This window comes from Porites lutea, chromosome 12 (genome assembly GCF_958299795.1).
Source record: "Porites lutea chromosome 12, jaPorLute2.1, whole genome shotgun sequence".
Lineage (NCBI taxonomy): Eukaryota > Metazoa > Cnidaria > Anthozoa > Scleractinia > Poritidae > Porites > Porites lutea.
Genome location: NC_133212.1, coordinates 17,543,704 through 17,563,754, shown reverse-complemented (window position 1 = coordinate 17,563,754; position 20,051 = coordinate 17,543,704). Strand labels below are relative to the sequence as shown.

General features: G+C 40.6%; 1 protein-coding gene and 1 long non-coding RNA gene across 2 annotated transcripts; both read left to right on the top strand.

The window, feature by feature from the left end:
- The first annotated feature begins 4,104 nt into the window (after nt 1–4,104).
- Nucleotides 4,105–5,930, top strand: LOC140953802 (uncharacterized). Its single transcript, XM_073403186.1, has 2 exons — nt 4,105–4,318; nt 5,569–5,930. Exons 1-2 carry the CDS (start codon nt 4,105–4,107, stop codon nt 5,928–5,930), a joined length of 576 nt encoding a protein of 191 aa, XP_073259287.1.
- A 2,401-nt stretch (nt 5,931–8,331) lies between these two features.
- LOC140953970 (uncharacterized) lies at nt 8,332–18,302 on the top strand. The gene is made up of 2 exons (XR_012167473.1): nt 8,332–8,599; nt 16,883–18,302. It is a non-coding gene; the product is annotated as an uncharacterized lncRNA (long non-coding RNA).
- Nucleotides 18,303–20,051: the final 1,749 nt, after the last annotated feature.

Genomic DNA, 20,051 nt, shown 5'->3' with positions numbered 1-20,051 from the left:
TGGCCGCCGTTTCATTGTCTTGGAAACCAATATGGCCTCCGTGACGTCATGTAAAAAACGGCTCATATTTTCAGATCATCTTGTGGAGCTGGTCACTAGCGATGGTCCACGGTCACCCAAACATCAAACTTTTAAAATATTGTGCACAACACCATAGGCATGAGGGCAATTTATAGAACAAAGACAATACTTTCCGATCTCAGTCGATAACTGATCTACGTAACAGTTTGCAATATGCATTTCGTCCCATGACAGGGAGTCCGGATTCCAGACTCCAGCAATTTTTTGCTTGTGGGATCCGAAGTACCGGAAAGTTTTGCTATAGTGGAATCCGAAATCTGGGAGAATTTTGCCTGTGAAATCCGGAATCCTGCGCTTGGAAATCCGGAATACAGCCCAAGGAATCCGGAATCTCAGTAACGATTGGGATCCGGAATTCAAGTTCCACTGACAAAATCCAAGGGGCGTAACCAGCCCATAGGCCTGTAGGCCAGGGCCTACAAATTCTTGGTTTGATCACTTTAGCGCTTGTAGTAAATTATGCGTTGTTGGGGTGAGCTAAAAAGCTTAAGAGCTCAAAGTGTTGGTGAGGTCAGTGCGTACTAGTCATGGGTGGAATTTTCAGGATATATACGTGGAAATGAAAGTCAGCCAGGCCTACAAAAAGTCGAAAAGCTGGCTACGCCCGTGAAGACTGGGGATCCAGTACCAGCAATTCCGAATCCAAGACTGTCTTGGATTCCCTTACTTAAGGTGAATTTGCTGTCTGCTTGTTTCTTATTATTTAACTGCGCCAGTGAATCTTTCCCTTTAGCGGAGGAGATGAATTCAGATGATATTAAACCCTCAGTCATAAGTACACAAACAAGCAAACACATGAAATGATGAAAGTTAAAGTCTTTTAGCGGATTTAACAGTTATTTTGCATTGAATGAGAAAATAACAAAATGACATATTAAAAAATAAATAAACCTAAGTTTCTTATTAAAAAGCAACGCTTCTCTCTTGTTGTTAATTTTATAAGCTACTAAAAATGTTAACATTTGTGAGTTTCCAAGCTGTGATGCATTTTCTTGATCCGTTGGTACGCTACAAGAAATTGAAAGCTGTCAGCTATACGCACTGCACTTGTAATTTTTTTTGCTTTTTTCAACACTGGTTGGGTTAATTAATTTGAGTGTGAATTTAGGGCATCTCTTCTGTAATAACTGCAGCGTTTACGCCAGTCACCGAGTTAACATTTCGACATATTTGCGATTTGGTGGCGAACATTGCACTAAAATCGCTTGTACGTATACCTTCTATCTATGCGAACTTAAGGGCGACAAGAATTGCACTCTGGAAACATTGAGAAACAAAAGGAATCGTATGCGTAAGCCGGCCGTTAGTAAGACCCATGGCAATGCCTTGTCAAGCTGAATACATCAACATTGACCAATTTGGGACGGGAAACCAGTGAGATTAAGGCATGATACTCATCATAAGTTCTAATCGATTCAATTCTGCTTTTCTTTCTATTCAGGTAAGGCTTAATTCTAATCTTTGTAAATTTACATTTAAAAAAGCCTTCCTTTCAAATACAGGTAAATGATTGTCTCCTTTCGCTACACACAACGGGATACCAAGATAGTGCATATACTTACTCACCACAAAACATATCCGCCCTACATATAAATCATGCTTTTCGCAACGATTAACTTGCTTTTGCGATCAATTGTCGCAATTAAACTCCTTGACTGAATTTTTTTAATCCCTGTTATATCTGTATATCTGTATTTAATTTTTTTTTCGCAAAAATAACGTTACTTGTTACAAAACCTTCTTAAAAGGGCCGTCACCTGTGACAAAAAGCACCGAGCTAATGACGAAATTTGTAATTTATGGCAAGATAATTATTAAAGCTAGTTTTTTCACAACCAATGAAGTTCACCGTAGTATACTAATATGCTCTCCGTGTTTGCATGACAAATGTTATCGATAAAGTCTTTTAATAATTGATCATCATGCCTTATTGACGCTAGTTGCGTGTAAGAAAAATCGCGCTCGGAGAGCGGTTAAAAATTTCCTTTTTCACGACTTTGTCAAGTACTTATGAGTCAAAACTTCGCACTGAGAAACCTTCATAAAAACGCTATAACCTTATACAGAAGAGAAGCGGTCAACAGAGCACTCGGACTAAAATTCAAACAAGTAAGTCAAGCCACAATGTTTTCGTTAGTTAATAAATAACCCTAGGAAACATATCTTCTTCAAGTCATTGAGAGTAATGTATTAAAACACTCCATAGCGTAAGAGTAAGAGCTGTTATATACTCAGTAATTCTTATTCTTACTTTTATTGCCTAAATGATCAACTCAGTTTTCAAGGAATCAGTTTTGAGGGTTTTTTACGAACCATTACGTGACCGAGCCCGTAGATAAAATAACATAAATGAAATCTCACTTCGCAGAAGTAATAGAGAGGAAAAAGCAATTAGGAGCATTTAATAGTCTGTGACACCGTGATAAATGGCCTTTATCTGGGAGCTATGCACGAAATCTCTACATATAGGTCAGTTCAGATCGGGTCTGATCCATTGGTGTCGGTTACCCGGGGGGGGGGGACTCCGCATACGAAAGGGGTGGGGATGCTCGTCGCTAATTTGGAATTAACCCCCTAAAAGAGATCGCTCTGGGCGTAACCCAAGCTTTTTTTGACCCCTAAAAGAGACCATGTTAAAACACAGACAAAACACATATTTTTAAATTTTTTTCACGTGCAACCCTAAACGAGACCTTCACGATCACGGCTAACTATGATAGCGTTTTGCCCAGAACGCCCTAAGTGAGACCAAAGTCCGAAATTTCACCCCTAAGCGAGACGACGAGCATCCCCACCCCTTTCATATGCGGAGTCTCCCCCCCCGGGGGGTTGGTTAGCTACTGGAATAAAGCAAACCGGTTTGAGATAATTTTTGAGGCCGCTTTACGTAAACGGAAGGAAAGAACCATATAGGGCGTTTTCACTCATGTAACCAATGACTAAATTAGTTTCTTAGAACAAAAGGTATTTTTACACAAGAAAAGCTTTCAACTCTCACAGGCTTGGCTGGAAACACCAACGTGGACATGGCCGCCATTTCAGTATTTTTTACATTTACATGTATTGGGTCGGTAAAATCGTTAAGATATCGCACCAACCGTGAAAAAACAAACAAACAAACAAACAAATAAATGAAGAAATAAAATAAGTAAATGAATAAAATACAGATATACCAATAGATAAAGTAATGATATAAAAGTTAAATAAAGAAAACTATATATAACTATTATTTAAGAAAAGCTGATAACCTATATTAAAAAGTTTTTCTAAGGAGGTTGATGAAACAATGGCCTCAGGGAGGTAGTTCCAGTCCGCTATAGTTTTTGGAAAAAAACGAAAATTTAAATACGCCTTTATTTGCCTGATATGGCACGCGAAATTTAAATTGATGGCTTCCCCTCGTGCGACTCTCGGAGCCTAATTGTTCACATTAATCGGCTCCCGACCGATATGAAAATCTATCCGGTATAGAATGGAACACGTCTCCGATATGCGAGTCTCCACTTCGGAGATCGACGCGGCGCAGCTTTGCTCCGTCACAGAAATCGCGCCGAAATAACCGTTAATATGTGTAAACAGAAGCCCTACCACATATAATTTTTGTGCGGGCGCAAAAGCTACCCGACATATCGCCCAAGGTAAGGGAATCCGGATTCCGGAATCTGGGAAATTTTTGCTTTTGGAATCTGGAATCCTGGGTTTGGGAATCCAGAATACAGCTCAAGGAATCCGGAATCCCACAATCGATTGGAATCCAGTGTCCAAATTCCACTGACAGAGACTGGAATCCAGTTACCTGGAATCTGGAATCCACAGCGTGAAATCCAGAATCCAAGACTGCCCTGGATTCCCTTTCATGGGGCAGGACATAGGGTGAACATAAACTTAGTAAACCAACATGGCCGACACAGCGTCACCTGAAAACGCTCCATCAAAATTGGTTTGAACACATTACGGTTTAAATTCATACCGGTCTTGTGTTATCAAGCCCCTCTCTACAAATTTTTACCTTAAAATTCCAGAATGATTCCGAAGACGTTCATTACGGTGATCCTTTATGCAACTGCGATGTCAGTGGCCAGCGAGCAATGCGAAGATGGCTCATTGAACCAACACCTCTGCCAAAAGAAGTGTAATTTTAGCCATTGTTCCTGTAAAATGACAGAAACAACTCCATTTAGCAGCTGTTCACAAAACTGCAATTTTCTTTCTTCGTGTCCAACAATGGCCTGTTCTGGTAAGTAAGCATTGAGATGTCTATTGCTCAAGCTAAGAGAAGAAAGCCTTACAGATAAGAAAACATAGAAAACATTTTGGTTGCTCTGTGGCGCTTCACGAGCACTAAATGTGACCGGCTCTCCAATCCACCGATCATGCTCTCTACTCTCAACGATCTTAAGGCGCCTTTTTTGATGATTTTTTCCTTTACTCAACCACACTGATACACTGCATAAGTTACAGAAAAGTTCATAATTACATAATAAAGAATTAGGAAAGAGGAAGGAGACGAAGAGCATCTAACACGTATAACACATGCATTTTAAAAATATAATGGCCTGACTGTATAACTGACTAAGGTACTAATCATTTGTCACAACTGGCTGGCCACAGCAGGGTAGTCCTAAGGAGAATTTCCTGATTAATCAGGGCTATCCAGACAGGTTCGGTTGATTCCTAAATGGTATGATGATGGGGTTTAGTAAAGGAAATTTTTTAAAAAAGTGACTAATATTTTATTTTCAAAATGACCGGGTTGGGTGGCCTGGTCTGACTTTCCGAAAGGGCCCTTAATCTACTTTCAGAATAGAAAAACCTCTGGGACCAGAGTAAGATCGTGGTGGTAACACAGGAAATAGTGAACGCTTGTTCGCCCGAAAATTACACTTGTACTACAGACGATAACAAGAAACAAGAACCAGCAGTAGAATAACCCAGAAACACGGGACACAGGCTAAGCTATCCTGTAGGGTCACAAAAACGCAAATTTTCGATTTCAATTTCCCTGTGCTATGTAACAGAAAAGAAGCCCGTTTCCTCAAGCTATCCCAACCAACTCCCAGCCGGTTGAAGTGCTCTGTAATGACAACGGTTAAAGAAAAGATAGCACCTGCTCCTGGTTTAGGCTTGGAAAAGGGTGACCAGCTTTAGGTCCCGGCGATCAAAGCGAAATTACAGAGGCCCGATCGAGAAGTCCAAGGATCTATTTACTCTTTCGTTCAATTCCTTAACCGTATACCTACTCTTTTTTGTTTGTTGACCACTAAAGGATGGTGCGTCTTATATGTTTGTAGTCGGGTACCACTGCATGCATGACGGGAAGGCAGCCTCTCCCGCAATACTGTCCACGCAGTCTCCACATTTATGATGGAATGATATAATTGCTACCTTTGCTATGGATAGCTGTTACAACGCCAAGAATAACGTATTCAAGCAATTGTTCTTTTAGATCGTGAACAGGAAATTAACGTGCTGTGCTTCTAACTTCAGGTAGAAATGTGTGCGCACAGAAGTGCTTCTTCGGAATGTGTAACATGAATTGTGCTTCCAGTAAGTTATGCTCCCAGTCGTGCGTATGGAAGGCAAAATGTCGTCACATCAAGTGTTCGGCTTCCACTTGCAACCAGGTCTGCACCAACTGCACCATGGAGTGCGTCAAAGGAGTAGAAAGATGTGATCAGATGTGCTTAGGAGGAGAGTGTCGAATGGAGTGCTTTGCCCAACACTGTAAGAGGCAATGTGTTAAAGGAAAATGTTACTACATTGGACAGTCACAGAGCATGGCACCGATTATTTATGGCTGGATTTGGATTTTTACAACAGGCGTTTTTATGCTTCTGCTAAACACCTGAAAAATACATAACCTGAGGAAACAGGCCGACATTTCGCGAGGTCACCACTGGTTTTACCGCGAAATGAAGTCTGAGCAATGAGAACTAGTGCTTCTGATTGGCTGAAGCAAATTCAGTTTAACCAGTCAAAAGCACTTCCCAGATCTGGGTAGTGATACGTCATCAGTATGGAATTTCTGTACTCGTTCTTTAGACGGCATTTCGCGGGGAAGCCGGTAGTGGTGGCACTCCCGAAATATCGGCTGTTTTCTCAGTTTTTCTGCCGTTTGATAGTCACCCTAGTCGAGAAATCATAAAGCTCAAAAGCAGCGTCAACAATGCTTTTTTGCCACCAGCTTAATAGTAGTTATACTGCCCCTAAACAATGGCATGTACTCTACTAGATATAAAGAAATCAATGCCGCATTCTTCTTTCGAGGGCGCCCATCTTTTTCTGCCTAGTAACTGAACGCCTCGGATAGCCTTTAATTGCTTAAAGGACATTAGAAACTCGCTCTAAGCAGAAAAATTCCCCAACATGTGGCGAAACACCTGAATTCAAAAGAAAGTGAAACTAGGAGCATAAAGGGTTTAGAAAAAACACACAAACAAACAAACAAACAAAAGACAAAGTAAAACAAAAAAGCTGAAAAGTGCAAAAGATAATTTTGTTAGTAAAAGTTTACCCCGTTTTCACTTTTGTCAAACTGTCATGTTTTGATTTTCCATCCTTAGCTTCAGATCGTTAGCTTGAAAGACAGGTCGGAAGTATAAACTTAAAGAGGAATTCTTCGTCGCACAAAGACGATTTTTGTTGAAAAGAATAATGATTCAAATACGATAGGTCAATTTATCGCTTGTGTCATGGTACTCAATGATTATCGTGAGACCAAACATAAACGAACTTATCATACACATACCACCATGAATATTGTACTTTCATTTTACCGTAAATAATCCATTTGACCTTCTCAAATAAGCGCCATGCACTTGTCTTATAAACGCTCCCTCTACGATCTAAAGTTTGTATTAGATCATAGACGGCCCTCTCTAATAAACGCCCATAAAAGCTAACTAGTAATTATTCAGATTCTTGTTTGATTAACAAGGGTTTGTAAATTGCATCTTGTTCCATGTCAAGTTAAAAGTCAGGATCAGCGCTGAAGGAATGACTAACGTGATGACAACACAATGACGAACCTGGAAGAGGATTCTGACATCGAAGTTCACATTTGAAACAGTGATATGGGTCTACGGACGGCCTTGACGAATCAACTGATGGACTGGGGATTGCGCAACATTATAATTCACCGAAAGCACATTAGTTTTGCAGATCGAGTTTGGTGAATAATGAAAATATACGCCTCCTATATATTAAGCTCTCCAGTTCTTGGACACTCAAAATTAAATAAACGCCCCGGTAGTCTTATAGATCATTTACGGACCAAAGTTGAAAGCCTTTGGATAGAATAAAAAGAGAAAATCTGACTAGCGGGATAGGCCTCAGAAAAAGAACGCGTTTGGAACTTTTGGTACATGCAGGGTACTCCTGGGTACATGGAGCTACCGCCTCACTCAGCTCCCACTCAATGTTCATAAGTTTACGATACTATGGCACAAGAGTTATTTAGTAATTACTGTAAGTAAGCACTTATTAACAGGAAAGGATAGCATCCCTGGTGACAGCATCTCGTATACGGACAGGTCGTTAATACCAACGAAAAACAAAGAGCGACGATGGAAGAACATAGGCAGTTTCGCTTCGGCTGATCGTCAGTTACGAAATCCATTTCTTACAAACTCTAAAATACCCTTCCCTCGTAGTAAACCTAATCTGCACTTCAGTTGAAGTGATAGTAAAAAAAATGTATTAAAGGAGAAAGATCGGATATTTAGGGAACTAAAAATAGTCGTCCCCTTTATTGAAACTACCCAAAAAAAAACCGAAATCTCAACCGAAAAGCAAAATGGCGAAATGAAAATCAAAACGTTAAAAACGAAAACGGAAAAGTAAAAAATACAAACCGAAATCTCAACCGAAAAGTTAAATGGCGGAGTGAAAATCAAAAATGGAAAAGTGAAAAATAAAAACGAAATCACTATGTGGCCCTCCTGGTTTTCCGAACACCACCCCTTCCCCTACCCTGCGTGGCAGGCGCAAAAAGGGGAGGGGGAGGGGGGAGGGGGGAGGGAGAAAGGGAAAAGGGAAGGGAGTCCCCTCCCCCTCTCCCCAATCCCACTCCCCTTCTTCCCTTCCTCCCTATCCCCTACCCCCTACCGCTTTCGACGCCTGCTACGCAGGCTACCCTTCCCCAGTCACGCTCTACTGCGCAAAAACATAGTAACCCTTATCTGCTGTTTATTTTGTTAGTCTTCAGCTTGAATGCTGTAACTTACAATTATAGTGACATGACCCTTCGCTTGCGGTTTGGAATGCTGATAAATTGCGCCCATCAAGCCAAGTGTTAAAAACACGATTCGTACTCCACAAGATCAGACATGCCTTAATCTGTTTAACTTTGTTTTCTGGCATCAAGTCAACATTTTAAGGCATTTACGTCAGTCTCTACAGACGAAAGGGGAAAACACCGCTTTTAGTATCGATCCACATGAAAAGTGCGATAAACAACCACATTCTCGGATGGCCCCAAGAAGAAAAGACAGGATATTGGTTCTAAAAACTCACCACGGTAAGAGTATAGTCTTGTTTCAATGCAACTTGCTGACTTAAAAATGTTTTATCTCTCAGTCTGTTCTTCATTTTCGGGTCGGTAAACATTAACAAGTTCCACCGACTCGCGTATTTACCAGCCCTGCGAGTATGATCGCAAAGTGCAGTACCAAAACGACTTTAGTAAGGTCGGTCCGTTTCTTTTGGTTGGAGCCGAGTAAAGTTTTGAAGTAGCAAATGAACATTAACTGCAAAGGACCGCTTAAACATGCCGCAGAACGTAGGATCTAAAGTAGACATAATTAGCAAAAATATACCAAGTAAACACATGTGTTTAAAAGGTTTGGAAGGCCAGCTTTCGAGCCAGTTTGACAGTTTATTAGCACCATAATGGATTTCACAATAAGCTTACTGATTTCTTGCGCTTAACGACCCCTATGCTTCAATTTCCGATGACTGAATAGTCTTCAGCCATAGCTCTCGCTCTGCAATGCTCTTTATTCATAAATACTATCATTCTTGCTAGTTTTAATTCCAGTTCTGTTAGTAAAATCGATAAACGGAATAAACATAACGCTTAAAAACGTTCTGCTTAATTGTTAAAGTCACATGATGCAAAAAAAAAGGGGGCTGACATCAGCTTCCTCAGTACAAAAAGTGTACTGTGTACACATTCCAGGTTTTCTCGTCAACGACTCCTTTAACGAATGCAATTACATGGCTCATTTGTTTCAGTTTCTGTATGGTTAAAAGAATTGTCCCACACTCTTTCTTTGTACAAAATTTGTGAACACTGGTTTAATGTACTCGACTCACAAAAAAACCTACACGTTCCTCTCATCTCTATCCGGCTACTTTAGATTGGCTTGATAGTTCAACACTTTCACTTTTACTTTCTAGAAACTTTTGTTTTCAAAGGCATTTGTTTTTGACATTCATTTGAACGGAAACTGCTCTAAATTGTCAAATCCGGCGGATCTTATTTGCTACTAGAGATTTACACGGCTGGGTCATGACATGCACTCATTAAACCAAAACACCAGACGAAACATTATCCACACCCGATTGTTGTTTGCTTTTTGTGATCGTACATTGTGTGGACTCCTTTATCCGCTCTTGTTTTGACCAGATTGTGCTCCCATAAAGAAAGAAAATCAACATAATATCTTTTTAAAAAGGATCATTTGTAATATAGTAAACAGTGAAGGCATATACTAAAACCAAAATCAACGAAAACAAAAAGGTAGAGAGTAGTGAAACGGCTGAAACGCCCCCTCCACTCCCACTAAACAATTTACCTTGGTTTGCCAGAAACAAAAGAAAATACCATGCTGAGTTAATCAGATCAGGGAGCGGTATTAAACAAAGGAATACAAGCGGATGATCTCTTTTGAATTTTGTTTTTATTTGCTTGTTTTTGGCCAGACCGAGCCGAGTCTACAATAGAAACAAAGGTTCAATTTGCCTTATATACTATATACACTATATACCGCCTGTATATCAGTCACTCTGGGTGGTTCATATTTTGTGTTTAGCGTTGGAGGAACACAAATAACAGCCGAGCTTGTGAAAGACTAAAGCTAAGTGCAAACGGACACAGCAATTCCCAACATTGTTGGCCCAACACAGGAGCTCATCCTGCCCAACATTGTTGGGAGTGGTTGCATCGGTTTCCACACCACTGCCAACACGGACGCAACAACTCCTTACATTGTCGGCCCAACATTGTTGGGAGTTGTTGCAACCGTTTGAACACCACTACCAACACGCACGCAACAACTCCCTACACTGTTGGCCCAACAATGTTGGAAGTTGTTGCGCCCGTTTGCACGTAGCTAAAAGTTTGACCGGTTTCAAACTTTGCGCAACAACACGCAATCCCCCGGGAAGGGGGGGGGGTGCTTGGGTTAATTTTTGCTGAGAATGTGCCGCTGGCTTCTCAGAGCCCCTACCCCATTATAGTCTATTCTGTGACCAATTATCGACCACATCTTAGTCACTTTTTGTCAAATATGTAATTTTCGCGATCCCAACTTAGTCACTTCCAATTTTTATGAACTGACCCATTTTTTAGATTGAATGAAGAGCACTTTACTTTTCATGTGCAGTACAAACATTCTGGTACTTTTACTAACCGTAAATATGAAGAACTGTCTTACCCCCAAAAATCCGAACAATGTGCTACCCCATTAAAGTCAATCCGTCGTGAAAATGCGACCCCATCCAGCGGCACATCCCCATTAGCCTCTTATAAGGAAGTAACCCCCCCCCCCCCCCATTGTTTACCCAACAATGTTGGGACTTGTTGCGTCCGTTTACACGTGGCTAAAAGTTTGACCGGTTTGAAACTTTGCGCAACAACACGCATCAGGGTGAGCCAACGGACGCAACATGTAACATCGAACAATGTTGCGTCCGTTTGCACGGGGCTTAGCGCGAGCGGAGCGTCAGTATTATACCAACATTGCGCCATCCACTGACCGATTTTATTTTTCTCACTCACTCTCAACCTAATAATAGATTGCAAAGGAATTCGCTAACAGGATCAGACAAGAGCAACCTTCCTGTGGAAACAAAAACAGTTCTGAACGATCTTATTTGACAGATGACATGACACCCGTTTGCAATAAAGTTGATTTTTGTTGAATAATCAATTGTTTATGTACATGTATATGAACAGTTTTTCAAGCTTGTTCTCTTCAGCTTCCAGTTTAACAGAATTGTTCCCCCGGTAATGCTGATTTTTCAGTATTCTGAGAAAGCTCATCAATAAGTTCAAAACGTCCTGTGAAAAACATTAGAGGAAACATTATCTTTTGACTTTTGTTTGCTTTTTCAGTTAACAATGCCGAGTCAAAGCACGTAGTAACGTAAAATTAAAAGCAGGGGAAAGTTCTTCAATCCAGGTACTTGCAGTAGTTTTTGGAACCAAAAGAGACCAAACCAAAACTACAAATTTGGAGAAAAATCTCGAAAAACGAAAATCAGATTAGACTTGTTATCTTTCATATTAAAGCTACCTAAATTCATAAAAATAAAAAATTAAAAAAAGGAACAAGAAAGGACCATATGAAAGAGCAGGTTTGATGGCCACATCAAAGAATTCACCCACAGACTCAAAACGCTAGAACCTCCTTGTTCAGGATGACACGGATAAAAAGTACTACGGGAACTCGAGGGAACGGAGCTGAATGGCGACAATAGCTTTCACTTGAATAATCACACCACAGAAATTCACACATAGACTGATACAACGTTATCTGAGCTATAGTGAAGATATTGCTATTTTAGGTTAATTCTGTGTTGAAGTCATTACTTTAAAGTGCTTCACTAAAAGCACGTGCCAAACGAGTGATTTTCAAGCATTTTGCAAACATATTCCACGATTCAGGCACAGCGTTGGTATCACAGGGTAAAGTCAGTTGTAAAGTAAACTGAAAGAAGAGAAAGGAGGTATTTATTCCGCATTTTAGCAGTTTCTAGTTTTCAATAGCACGTTCCAAAGATGAAATCTGGTTTCCTTGAAGACAAAGTTTGCACTTCGCATCCGGCAACCAAAACCTTGACATTTCGGGACGGGGGAGGTAGCACTGTGTTCCGCATCATAATACATACGTCCTACGCGTGAATCACTTCTAATGCATACGTTCTAGATGTGTAGCACCTATTTACTCCTTCAGAGGAAGAAGATGGTTGCAAATTTGTACATTTTTCAGTTGAATACCCTTATAATTATCACAAGTTCATTTTGTGGCACACCGTAAAATAATATTTGCCACGTCAGCCACGTCAGAATTGGAGCCCCCAAGCCCCCCACCCCCAACTCTCCAATAATCCCTTCCCTCTGGAAGCCAGAAAACTAAGAATGGGGGCAGGGGAGGGGGGATAAATGAAGTAATCTCCAGCTAATGCTTTTCGCCATTAATTCTTTAGTTTCACGTTTTCAAACATCTGTGATGTAGAGTAGTTGAGCCACACTGTTTCAAAAAAGCGAATGTCGTGCTGCTAGCGAATATCGCGTGACCTTTGGCATATTTGACAATGGTCATTAACTGCTTGTCAAACTTGAGTCTACATATGACAACTGTGTAATTCAGTGGCACACTGAAGAACATTCCTGAGCTGTTTGGACAAACGAACAACAGTTAACAAAAGCCATTGTTCCACAGAGCAGCAGGGAAAATCTCTTTCCCTTCGGCTTCACTCTCAGCGACAAAGGTTGGAAGGTTTAAAACAATTGAAGGTAATCGCCAATTTCCTTATCTCATGATTTTTTTCTCACACTTCGTGCGTTCTTTTTGTGATATTCAAAACGACCCGGCATGGAGGCGGATTACAAAAGATCCATTGTTTCTCCAAAAAACTTTAACCACAACAATAGCTAAATTGTCGATACAGGTACATCATATCTCGCTCTTAATTAGAATCACCGAGTCTCGTGTTATTCTTCCTACCCTGCGCTAAAGCGGGCCACGGCAGAAACTGGCAGAACTTTGTTAGAAAGATTGGAACGTGTACAAATTATTCAAACCGACGGAAACGACCCTTAAACTAAACCCCTCAATATGATTCAGTTTTTGGAGAGTGGTTTCAGTCTTGCTTGATGTGGTCGACAGGAGAACTTTGTTTTACTGAACGGTTAACGGTTAAGGTTCTAGTGCATTAACTTCTTGCATGCATGACTGTAGACAGGCTCATGGCCGGAAGGGTAGAAATTCGGTAAGCGATCCGAAATCATCTACTATGCAAAATAGTGATGATTTATTGGCCCTTGATGGCTTTTTGTAAGAAGACGAAGATCTTATTTTTTTTTTTCCTCTGCTCATTCATCACCTTTCATCTGCTCAGAACGCGACCACAGTTTTACACCACTCGACCCGCGATCTGAGGCCATGGCCGGTATAATTTTTCGCGCTTGTGGCTTCCCTTCGTCGTCTCCTAGTAGAAGTTATGTGTACTGCACCGACAGGATGTCTTTTCGCTTTCCGGGCCTCCATTTCCTGCTTTTAGGCGTATACGAGCCGCAAGGCATAACATATTGCTGTTTGTGATCAAGGAATATATTTTTTTCAGTAGCCCATGTCTGATATTTGTCGGTTAGAACTTGTAATCAGTTTCGAGAAATTGCAGCCCACCTTTTTTGGCTCGAATTTTTCCTTCAGAAGAATGGTTACAGGATTACAGGTCAAAAAAGTTCAGACTTGACCTTGTTAGTCTTCTGTACTCTCCAGCCATGTTTACTGTACCCTCCCCCCGTTTATTTCAATAAGGTATTTCGATCTTTAAAGATCCGGAGCTTTAAGGAAACCATACCAGTCGGCAAGCTCAACACATCTTCCGGTAATCTTCTTCTGCTCTAATTTTGCTTCGATTTATAAACATTTTGCGGTAGCTAAGATTAAAGACAGTATGTCGGTCGTAACTCTAAACCTTCAAGGACGATAAGATAACATGCATGTATCCCACGATTGTTCAAATTTTTGAGCCACTTCCAGGAAACACTAACACACAAAAAAGGAGGGACGGCTTTATCAGATTACCAGATATCGAGAAGAGAGTTGAAAAACAAACGAGGCCCACCCCAGCTTCGAGGGGAAACAACGCTCACTTGCGGTACTGTACACTGACTCAATTCATTTCTCATTTAGCAACTTTGATCGCATCTAGAAACCTTCCACATAGAGATTTTATTCATGCATCTTAATTGATTTTCGTTCCTTGCTTCCTTGTATAAATGAATTGGGGTTAAATGAGTTTCAGCTCTTCCTGAAGATGCGAATGATCGGTATGTAACTATGTATCCAAGAGTTCGATTGCTCAATTTGCTGGTTTAGACCTTCGAACTGTTTGCTTTGAGGATAAACAAAGTTTGTCCTTTTCAAGTACCCTTTTCACACTTTCTTATGTAAAAAAGGAAATTAATTGATTGGCAAAGAAGATTAAGAAAACCTTGGCCACCATCAAAGAGAACAAGGTCAGTCTTTTCCTTTTTTATCAAGGCTTTGAAAATTCAACCGTACACAATTACAATCAGCCAATCGTCTGTTATGCTTAGGATAAAGTAAGCTACAAAGACAATTTATACGAGCATCGAAGCCAAAGACGCATCGTGCCACAAACGTGGGGCAGGGAACGCTGAGTCCCCGACGGGATTAGACCGCATTTAGTAGACGAAGTGTAGGTCCTCCAACCTGCGATCGGGCCGTCCTTCTTCCCTCTTTCTTTGCTCGTTGTTGCTCTTCCCCGAGAAAAAAAGGAACGACTGATCGCAGGTTACAGGTGCTCCAGCTACAGAGCTACAAAGAAAGCCGTTATTTAAGCTACCCTCCTATTATGCAAACTTAGATTTTGACCAGACTTAAGTTAAAAAAAGAAGTAACAAAATTCATATATAGTTTTTATTTATGTTCGCCTCTACCAAAATAATCGGCCTTTATGCTAAGAAATGATACAAGCGCTATTTTGTTCTTGCGTAATTTCTCCAAGTGATTCAAGGTTACATAAACAAAAACCATTGTTTGACCCCGGATTATTTTTAAGCGAGAGAAAAAACTGTCAGCTTCAAGCGGCAATAAGTCACGCACGGCTGGATTCCACGCGTGGATTCCGGATTCTAAGTACTGGATTCGGATCAATTTAGGTTTCTTGGAAACTGCTCACCTACCCCTCCCCTAAGCTAACATTAACACTTACCTCTCACTTCGGTCAAAATGATGGCTTGGGGGAGGGGTAGGTAAATTGTCCCTGGATTCCACATTCCTTGTCAGTGGAATTTGTGGAGTGAATTGGAGACTTAATTTAACCCTTTAAGCCGTAAGATCCGCATCAAATTTCTCCTTGTAATAATAATGCTTGTAAAACCAGAGTGGTCATGAGAATTACGGACATGATCACACACGATAAATTTACTGATATCTTAACAACTTCTCCCCACTACTTTTATAGGGAATAAATAAGGGCAACAAATGAGAATTCAAGTTTTGATCTGAGGGTTTAACTTCACTGAAGGGTTAAAGAGGGTAACACTTGACAGTTTTAATGGGAAATGACGAACTTGTGGCCCTCGACTCGGGTTCCAGATTCCAAACGTTAGCGGCATTCTGGATTCCCTGATCGGAATTACCCGGATTCCGGATTCGATAAGAAAAAATTTACCGGATTCCGAAAGCCGTATTACCCTAAATGGAGCGACTTTTTTATTTTCAAGAATTCGAAGTTAAAAGAAAATACAGCCAACTCTCGCCTTGCGGACACCCCTCTATAATGGACACCCCGATAATACAGACAACAGTTCGCTAAATCCCCTGCAAAAACAAATTACAGACGTTTCACTGAAATAAAGTCTCGCTATTTCGGACCGTCGGTAATCAGGACACTTATTCGAGGTTCCTACATTGTCCGCAATAAAGGGAGTTGACTGTTAAGGTTTGTCGCTTTGTGCTTCCAAATGAGTGGCTACTACACCTTTTTGTCACCAGGGAGCAGTTTCATGAAAATGTAAAATTAGGCTGAAAGCCAAGCGAAAAAAAAAATTTAATACAATACCTTTGTCTTCTCTTATTATCTCCTGAAACACCAGAACTTGTTATCACTATATGTTCACCAAGTCAGCTAGTGCTTTCGAGTCCAGTGTTTGTCCATGTATAGAGGCACTTAACCAACCTATCACAGAAATAAGTATAATTTTTATTTCTGTATGACTATACTGCTGCCAATGTATGTATTTAGGATCCATTACCTGGAATCCGGAATCCACAGCGTGGAATCCAGAATCCAAGATTGTCGTGGATAACCTTACATGAGGCGATTGTCAAGAGCAGTGATGCTTCAATCAGGGCACAAACTACTCGAAAAAATAAATAAATAATTGAATAAATTTATAAACAAAGGAAATAAAACAGGGTTCACCCAACAAGATTCAAACCAACGATCTTATAATTAACTCCAATATTTTCCTTGTATTTAATTAGAATATTATTTATTTATTGTAAAATATATACTCATATAACGTCTAATTTCTTTGTATTTATCCAGTTTGTGGTACCTGACCTGCCTCTAATAACCTCGCTAAGGCCAGGCCAGTCCCAATCTATTTTTGTAATATTGCTAATCACGAGGCTCAACCATCAGGAGCCCATGACCCAACCAATTAACAATGAAGGCCTTAGAGCTAGGTTTATGTCCTGAAAACTCCTAGAAAAGGAAAGCCGATAGGTGCCACATACGCAATGATATAAATGCGATGGTGAATTCAAAACCTGGTGAATATACGAGTTAATGGCTATTGTTTCTTTTCTTTCAGACATTAAAAGCGACATGTTAATGATATTCGTTGTTTCTACTGTGTGCCTGGTCGGTGCCGAAGCAGAGTCTCCATCGAAAGAAAAATGTAGCTCGGTATTAGGAAACACCTGTTCGCAAAGATGCAACAGTACGTCTTGTAGCTGTGGACCAAGTGACGGGAAATACGCTTACACCGAGTGCGACCAAGTCTGCTATGACACAAGGTGCAAAACGCTGACCTGTTCATCCGGGACTTGCCACCAACAGTGCCACGACTGCAGAATGGAATGCACTAGTGATGTCGACTATTGCAGTCAGCAGTGTCTTTCAGGGACATGCGCTTTTAAGTGTAGTGCCAGACGGTGTGTACAGCAGTGTGACGGTAAGAAATGTGACCATTTGCCTTCAGATCACGAGAAGCCACTTGTATCCCGCCTGTATCTGGCAATTTTGGCAGGGCTGTTTGCATCAACTACGGTGTTGACAAGCTTGGCGCTAGTCCTGTCCTGCAGTCAGACGGGGTGCTGCAGAAAACGCACGCGAAGAAGACGCACTGTTCGGGATCTTGATAGCAGTACAAGAAGCCTTCCAATCAAATCAAACTTAGTGTAGGAATTGGTATTGGAGTTGGCCTTAACCAGCGAAAACAATGAGACAGATAGGAAAACGCGTCGTCTAGCCGAGTATGTGAATTTCACCAAAGCTATTTTTAGACCAATAAACGTTTGAAATTAATCAGAAGTTGATTTCCGGAGAGGTCCGCAAACTTTTATTCAGTGTTAACAAGAGAGCACAACGGGACATTTGGTGTGTCGCCATTGCAACATTTTGCATAATTGGCTCTGAGAAAGTCACGCGGACTTAAGGACGTTTCAAACTATTGAGAAAATGTGCGGACGCCCCAGGAATTAGACTTCCGTTTAATTGCAACTTCTAAAAATAACTTAGGTGAAATTCATATATCCCAGCCGACGCCCTAAGATTCCCTGTCTGTCCCATTATTTTGTGTTGGTCTTAACGTCAAGAACTCTTGTTCAGAGGAGTCCGAGAGTGCTTTCAATATAAACACTATCTTGGAAATGGAGTTTACACTTGCGTTACGCGAGAGCCAATAATTATTATCCTCAGCTGTTTTTGAGGAGTAGGTTATAATGGTGAATAAAGGACATATAAAATGACTGTCAAGGTCACAAGTTAAAGGAACATACTCAAGAGAAATATAGAGAACCCTTTTTTTTTTTGTTTCAAAAAAAGCAAGTCATATAGTGTAGACGTACGTGGAAGAGACAACTTATAAGTACCAAAAAAGTGGATATTTAATAACATGCATCTAGTGTTTGTGTTTTAGGAAGAAAAACGTGTATATTTAAAAGAAATAATACTTCAGATAGCTGCAAACTGCGAAGACGAAATCGCAAATAAAATAGGCGTTGATTTAAGCGTTGCTGATTTTATCATCTCTTGCTCTATTAGCCTCCGTTTAAGGGATGAGGGGGAGGCGGATGGGGGAGGGGAAACAAATAATTCCCTTCGTGTTTTCCTTTCTACAAAACCGGGTAAATGCAGTGTATTAAATCGCACTGCGTCTGCATTTTAGTTGAAGCCGTGGTATGGTCGTGATATGGTCCCGCCATATCCTTTATTAAAGCATATCCTTTATCAATTTATCCTTTTATCACCTTTCAGTCAGCGTAGGTTGTGTGTGCGCGCGTTGTTTTCTTTTATTACTTGACGTGTGTATTTAGTTCGTTATTTAACACATTACATTTCTCTGGTTGTTTTCCTACTCATATACCTTGTCGGTAACTGTGCTCACGTTGTGGGTGGCTCCTCCTAAAATGTTAAAATGTTAGGTTTTAATGGGGCCGAAACCGATTGTGGAATTGCACACATTTTAGACATCCTACTGACGAACAGTTACGGCATTTACATTTACTATTTTTTTAGACTTAAAGATATTTCGAGCAACAGCAATTTGCCGTCTGTCCTATTTAAATTGAATACATGTTTGTTTTACGTTCTCGATAAAAGGGGAAAAAAAATTAAAACATGGGGGCAAAGGGGCGGCGACATTAAGTACATCTCTCGAGTGTCAACGTGGCAGAACTAATTATATGCACAATCATACTATGGATAAGAGAGGATAAAGTACACTATCTGCATGCTCAAGAGATTCCTTATCACGGTGACATATTCTTTTGCACGTTTGCGTTCATAACTGCATGAACTTTTACGTTTTTAAACAGTCACACAATTGGCAAACTATCAGTGCTAAAAGACACCAGACCTACTTTTTTTCGGACAATTTACTACGTGGAATTCTTCTGCAAATTGTACGTGTCCCCTCAGACCACGTGACTCTGATTTCCGGATCTGATTAAGAGTAGCACTCGGATAAGAAGTCACCGCAAGATTTGGCAATTCTAGTCTTCCTGTAGTTACTTTTATCAAGGGTCATCATCCCAGAACCTCGGGAGCACATAGTCCCCATATAATCCCTTACAGGGTGATATAAGATACGACTTAAAGGGGCTCTGTCACGCACGAGGATACTGCTGCTTTAGGACAATTCTGTGCTGAGTGAGTCATTACTTAGGGCGTTTACCCGCTCACAAAATTCTGCTGAAGAGTTATGAAGAAGATAATAAAACATGATTTCCATCAGGGAGCTCTAACCATAATAACTGTTAGTGATTTTTACAGGCATAGCATCAGTAAAACTTGCAACGTTGGTCCAGCAAGTTTCAATCCATGTCCATGCTTGCTATCCACAGCAACAGACAACAGGAACAGTCGATTGATGGGCTTCTGACAGGAAACAGTTTAAACGCCTACATATACTCTTAAATAACAAAAACTGTACGTCCATTATTTTTGGAATTTAATGATGCGAAGAGACGTTTAAGCTTTTTAAAAGGATAGAAAATAAAGTGACGTGGCTAAGTGATATCTTACACTAAACCCTCTCCCCCCAAACCAGTAAGCCCCCCCCCCCCCTTCTTCCGCACCCCTCACCTCCCATATCTATCACCAGGACCTGACAGTCAATCACTGACAGGTTCAACTAGATAAAAACTCTAAACTCTGACCAATTTCCGTACGTGTACTGGATTGAAACTAAACAAAACAAAGATTGAATAGATGGGGTCAAACAAAAGATGGTATTTTCTTACACGTCCACCTTGGCC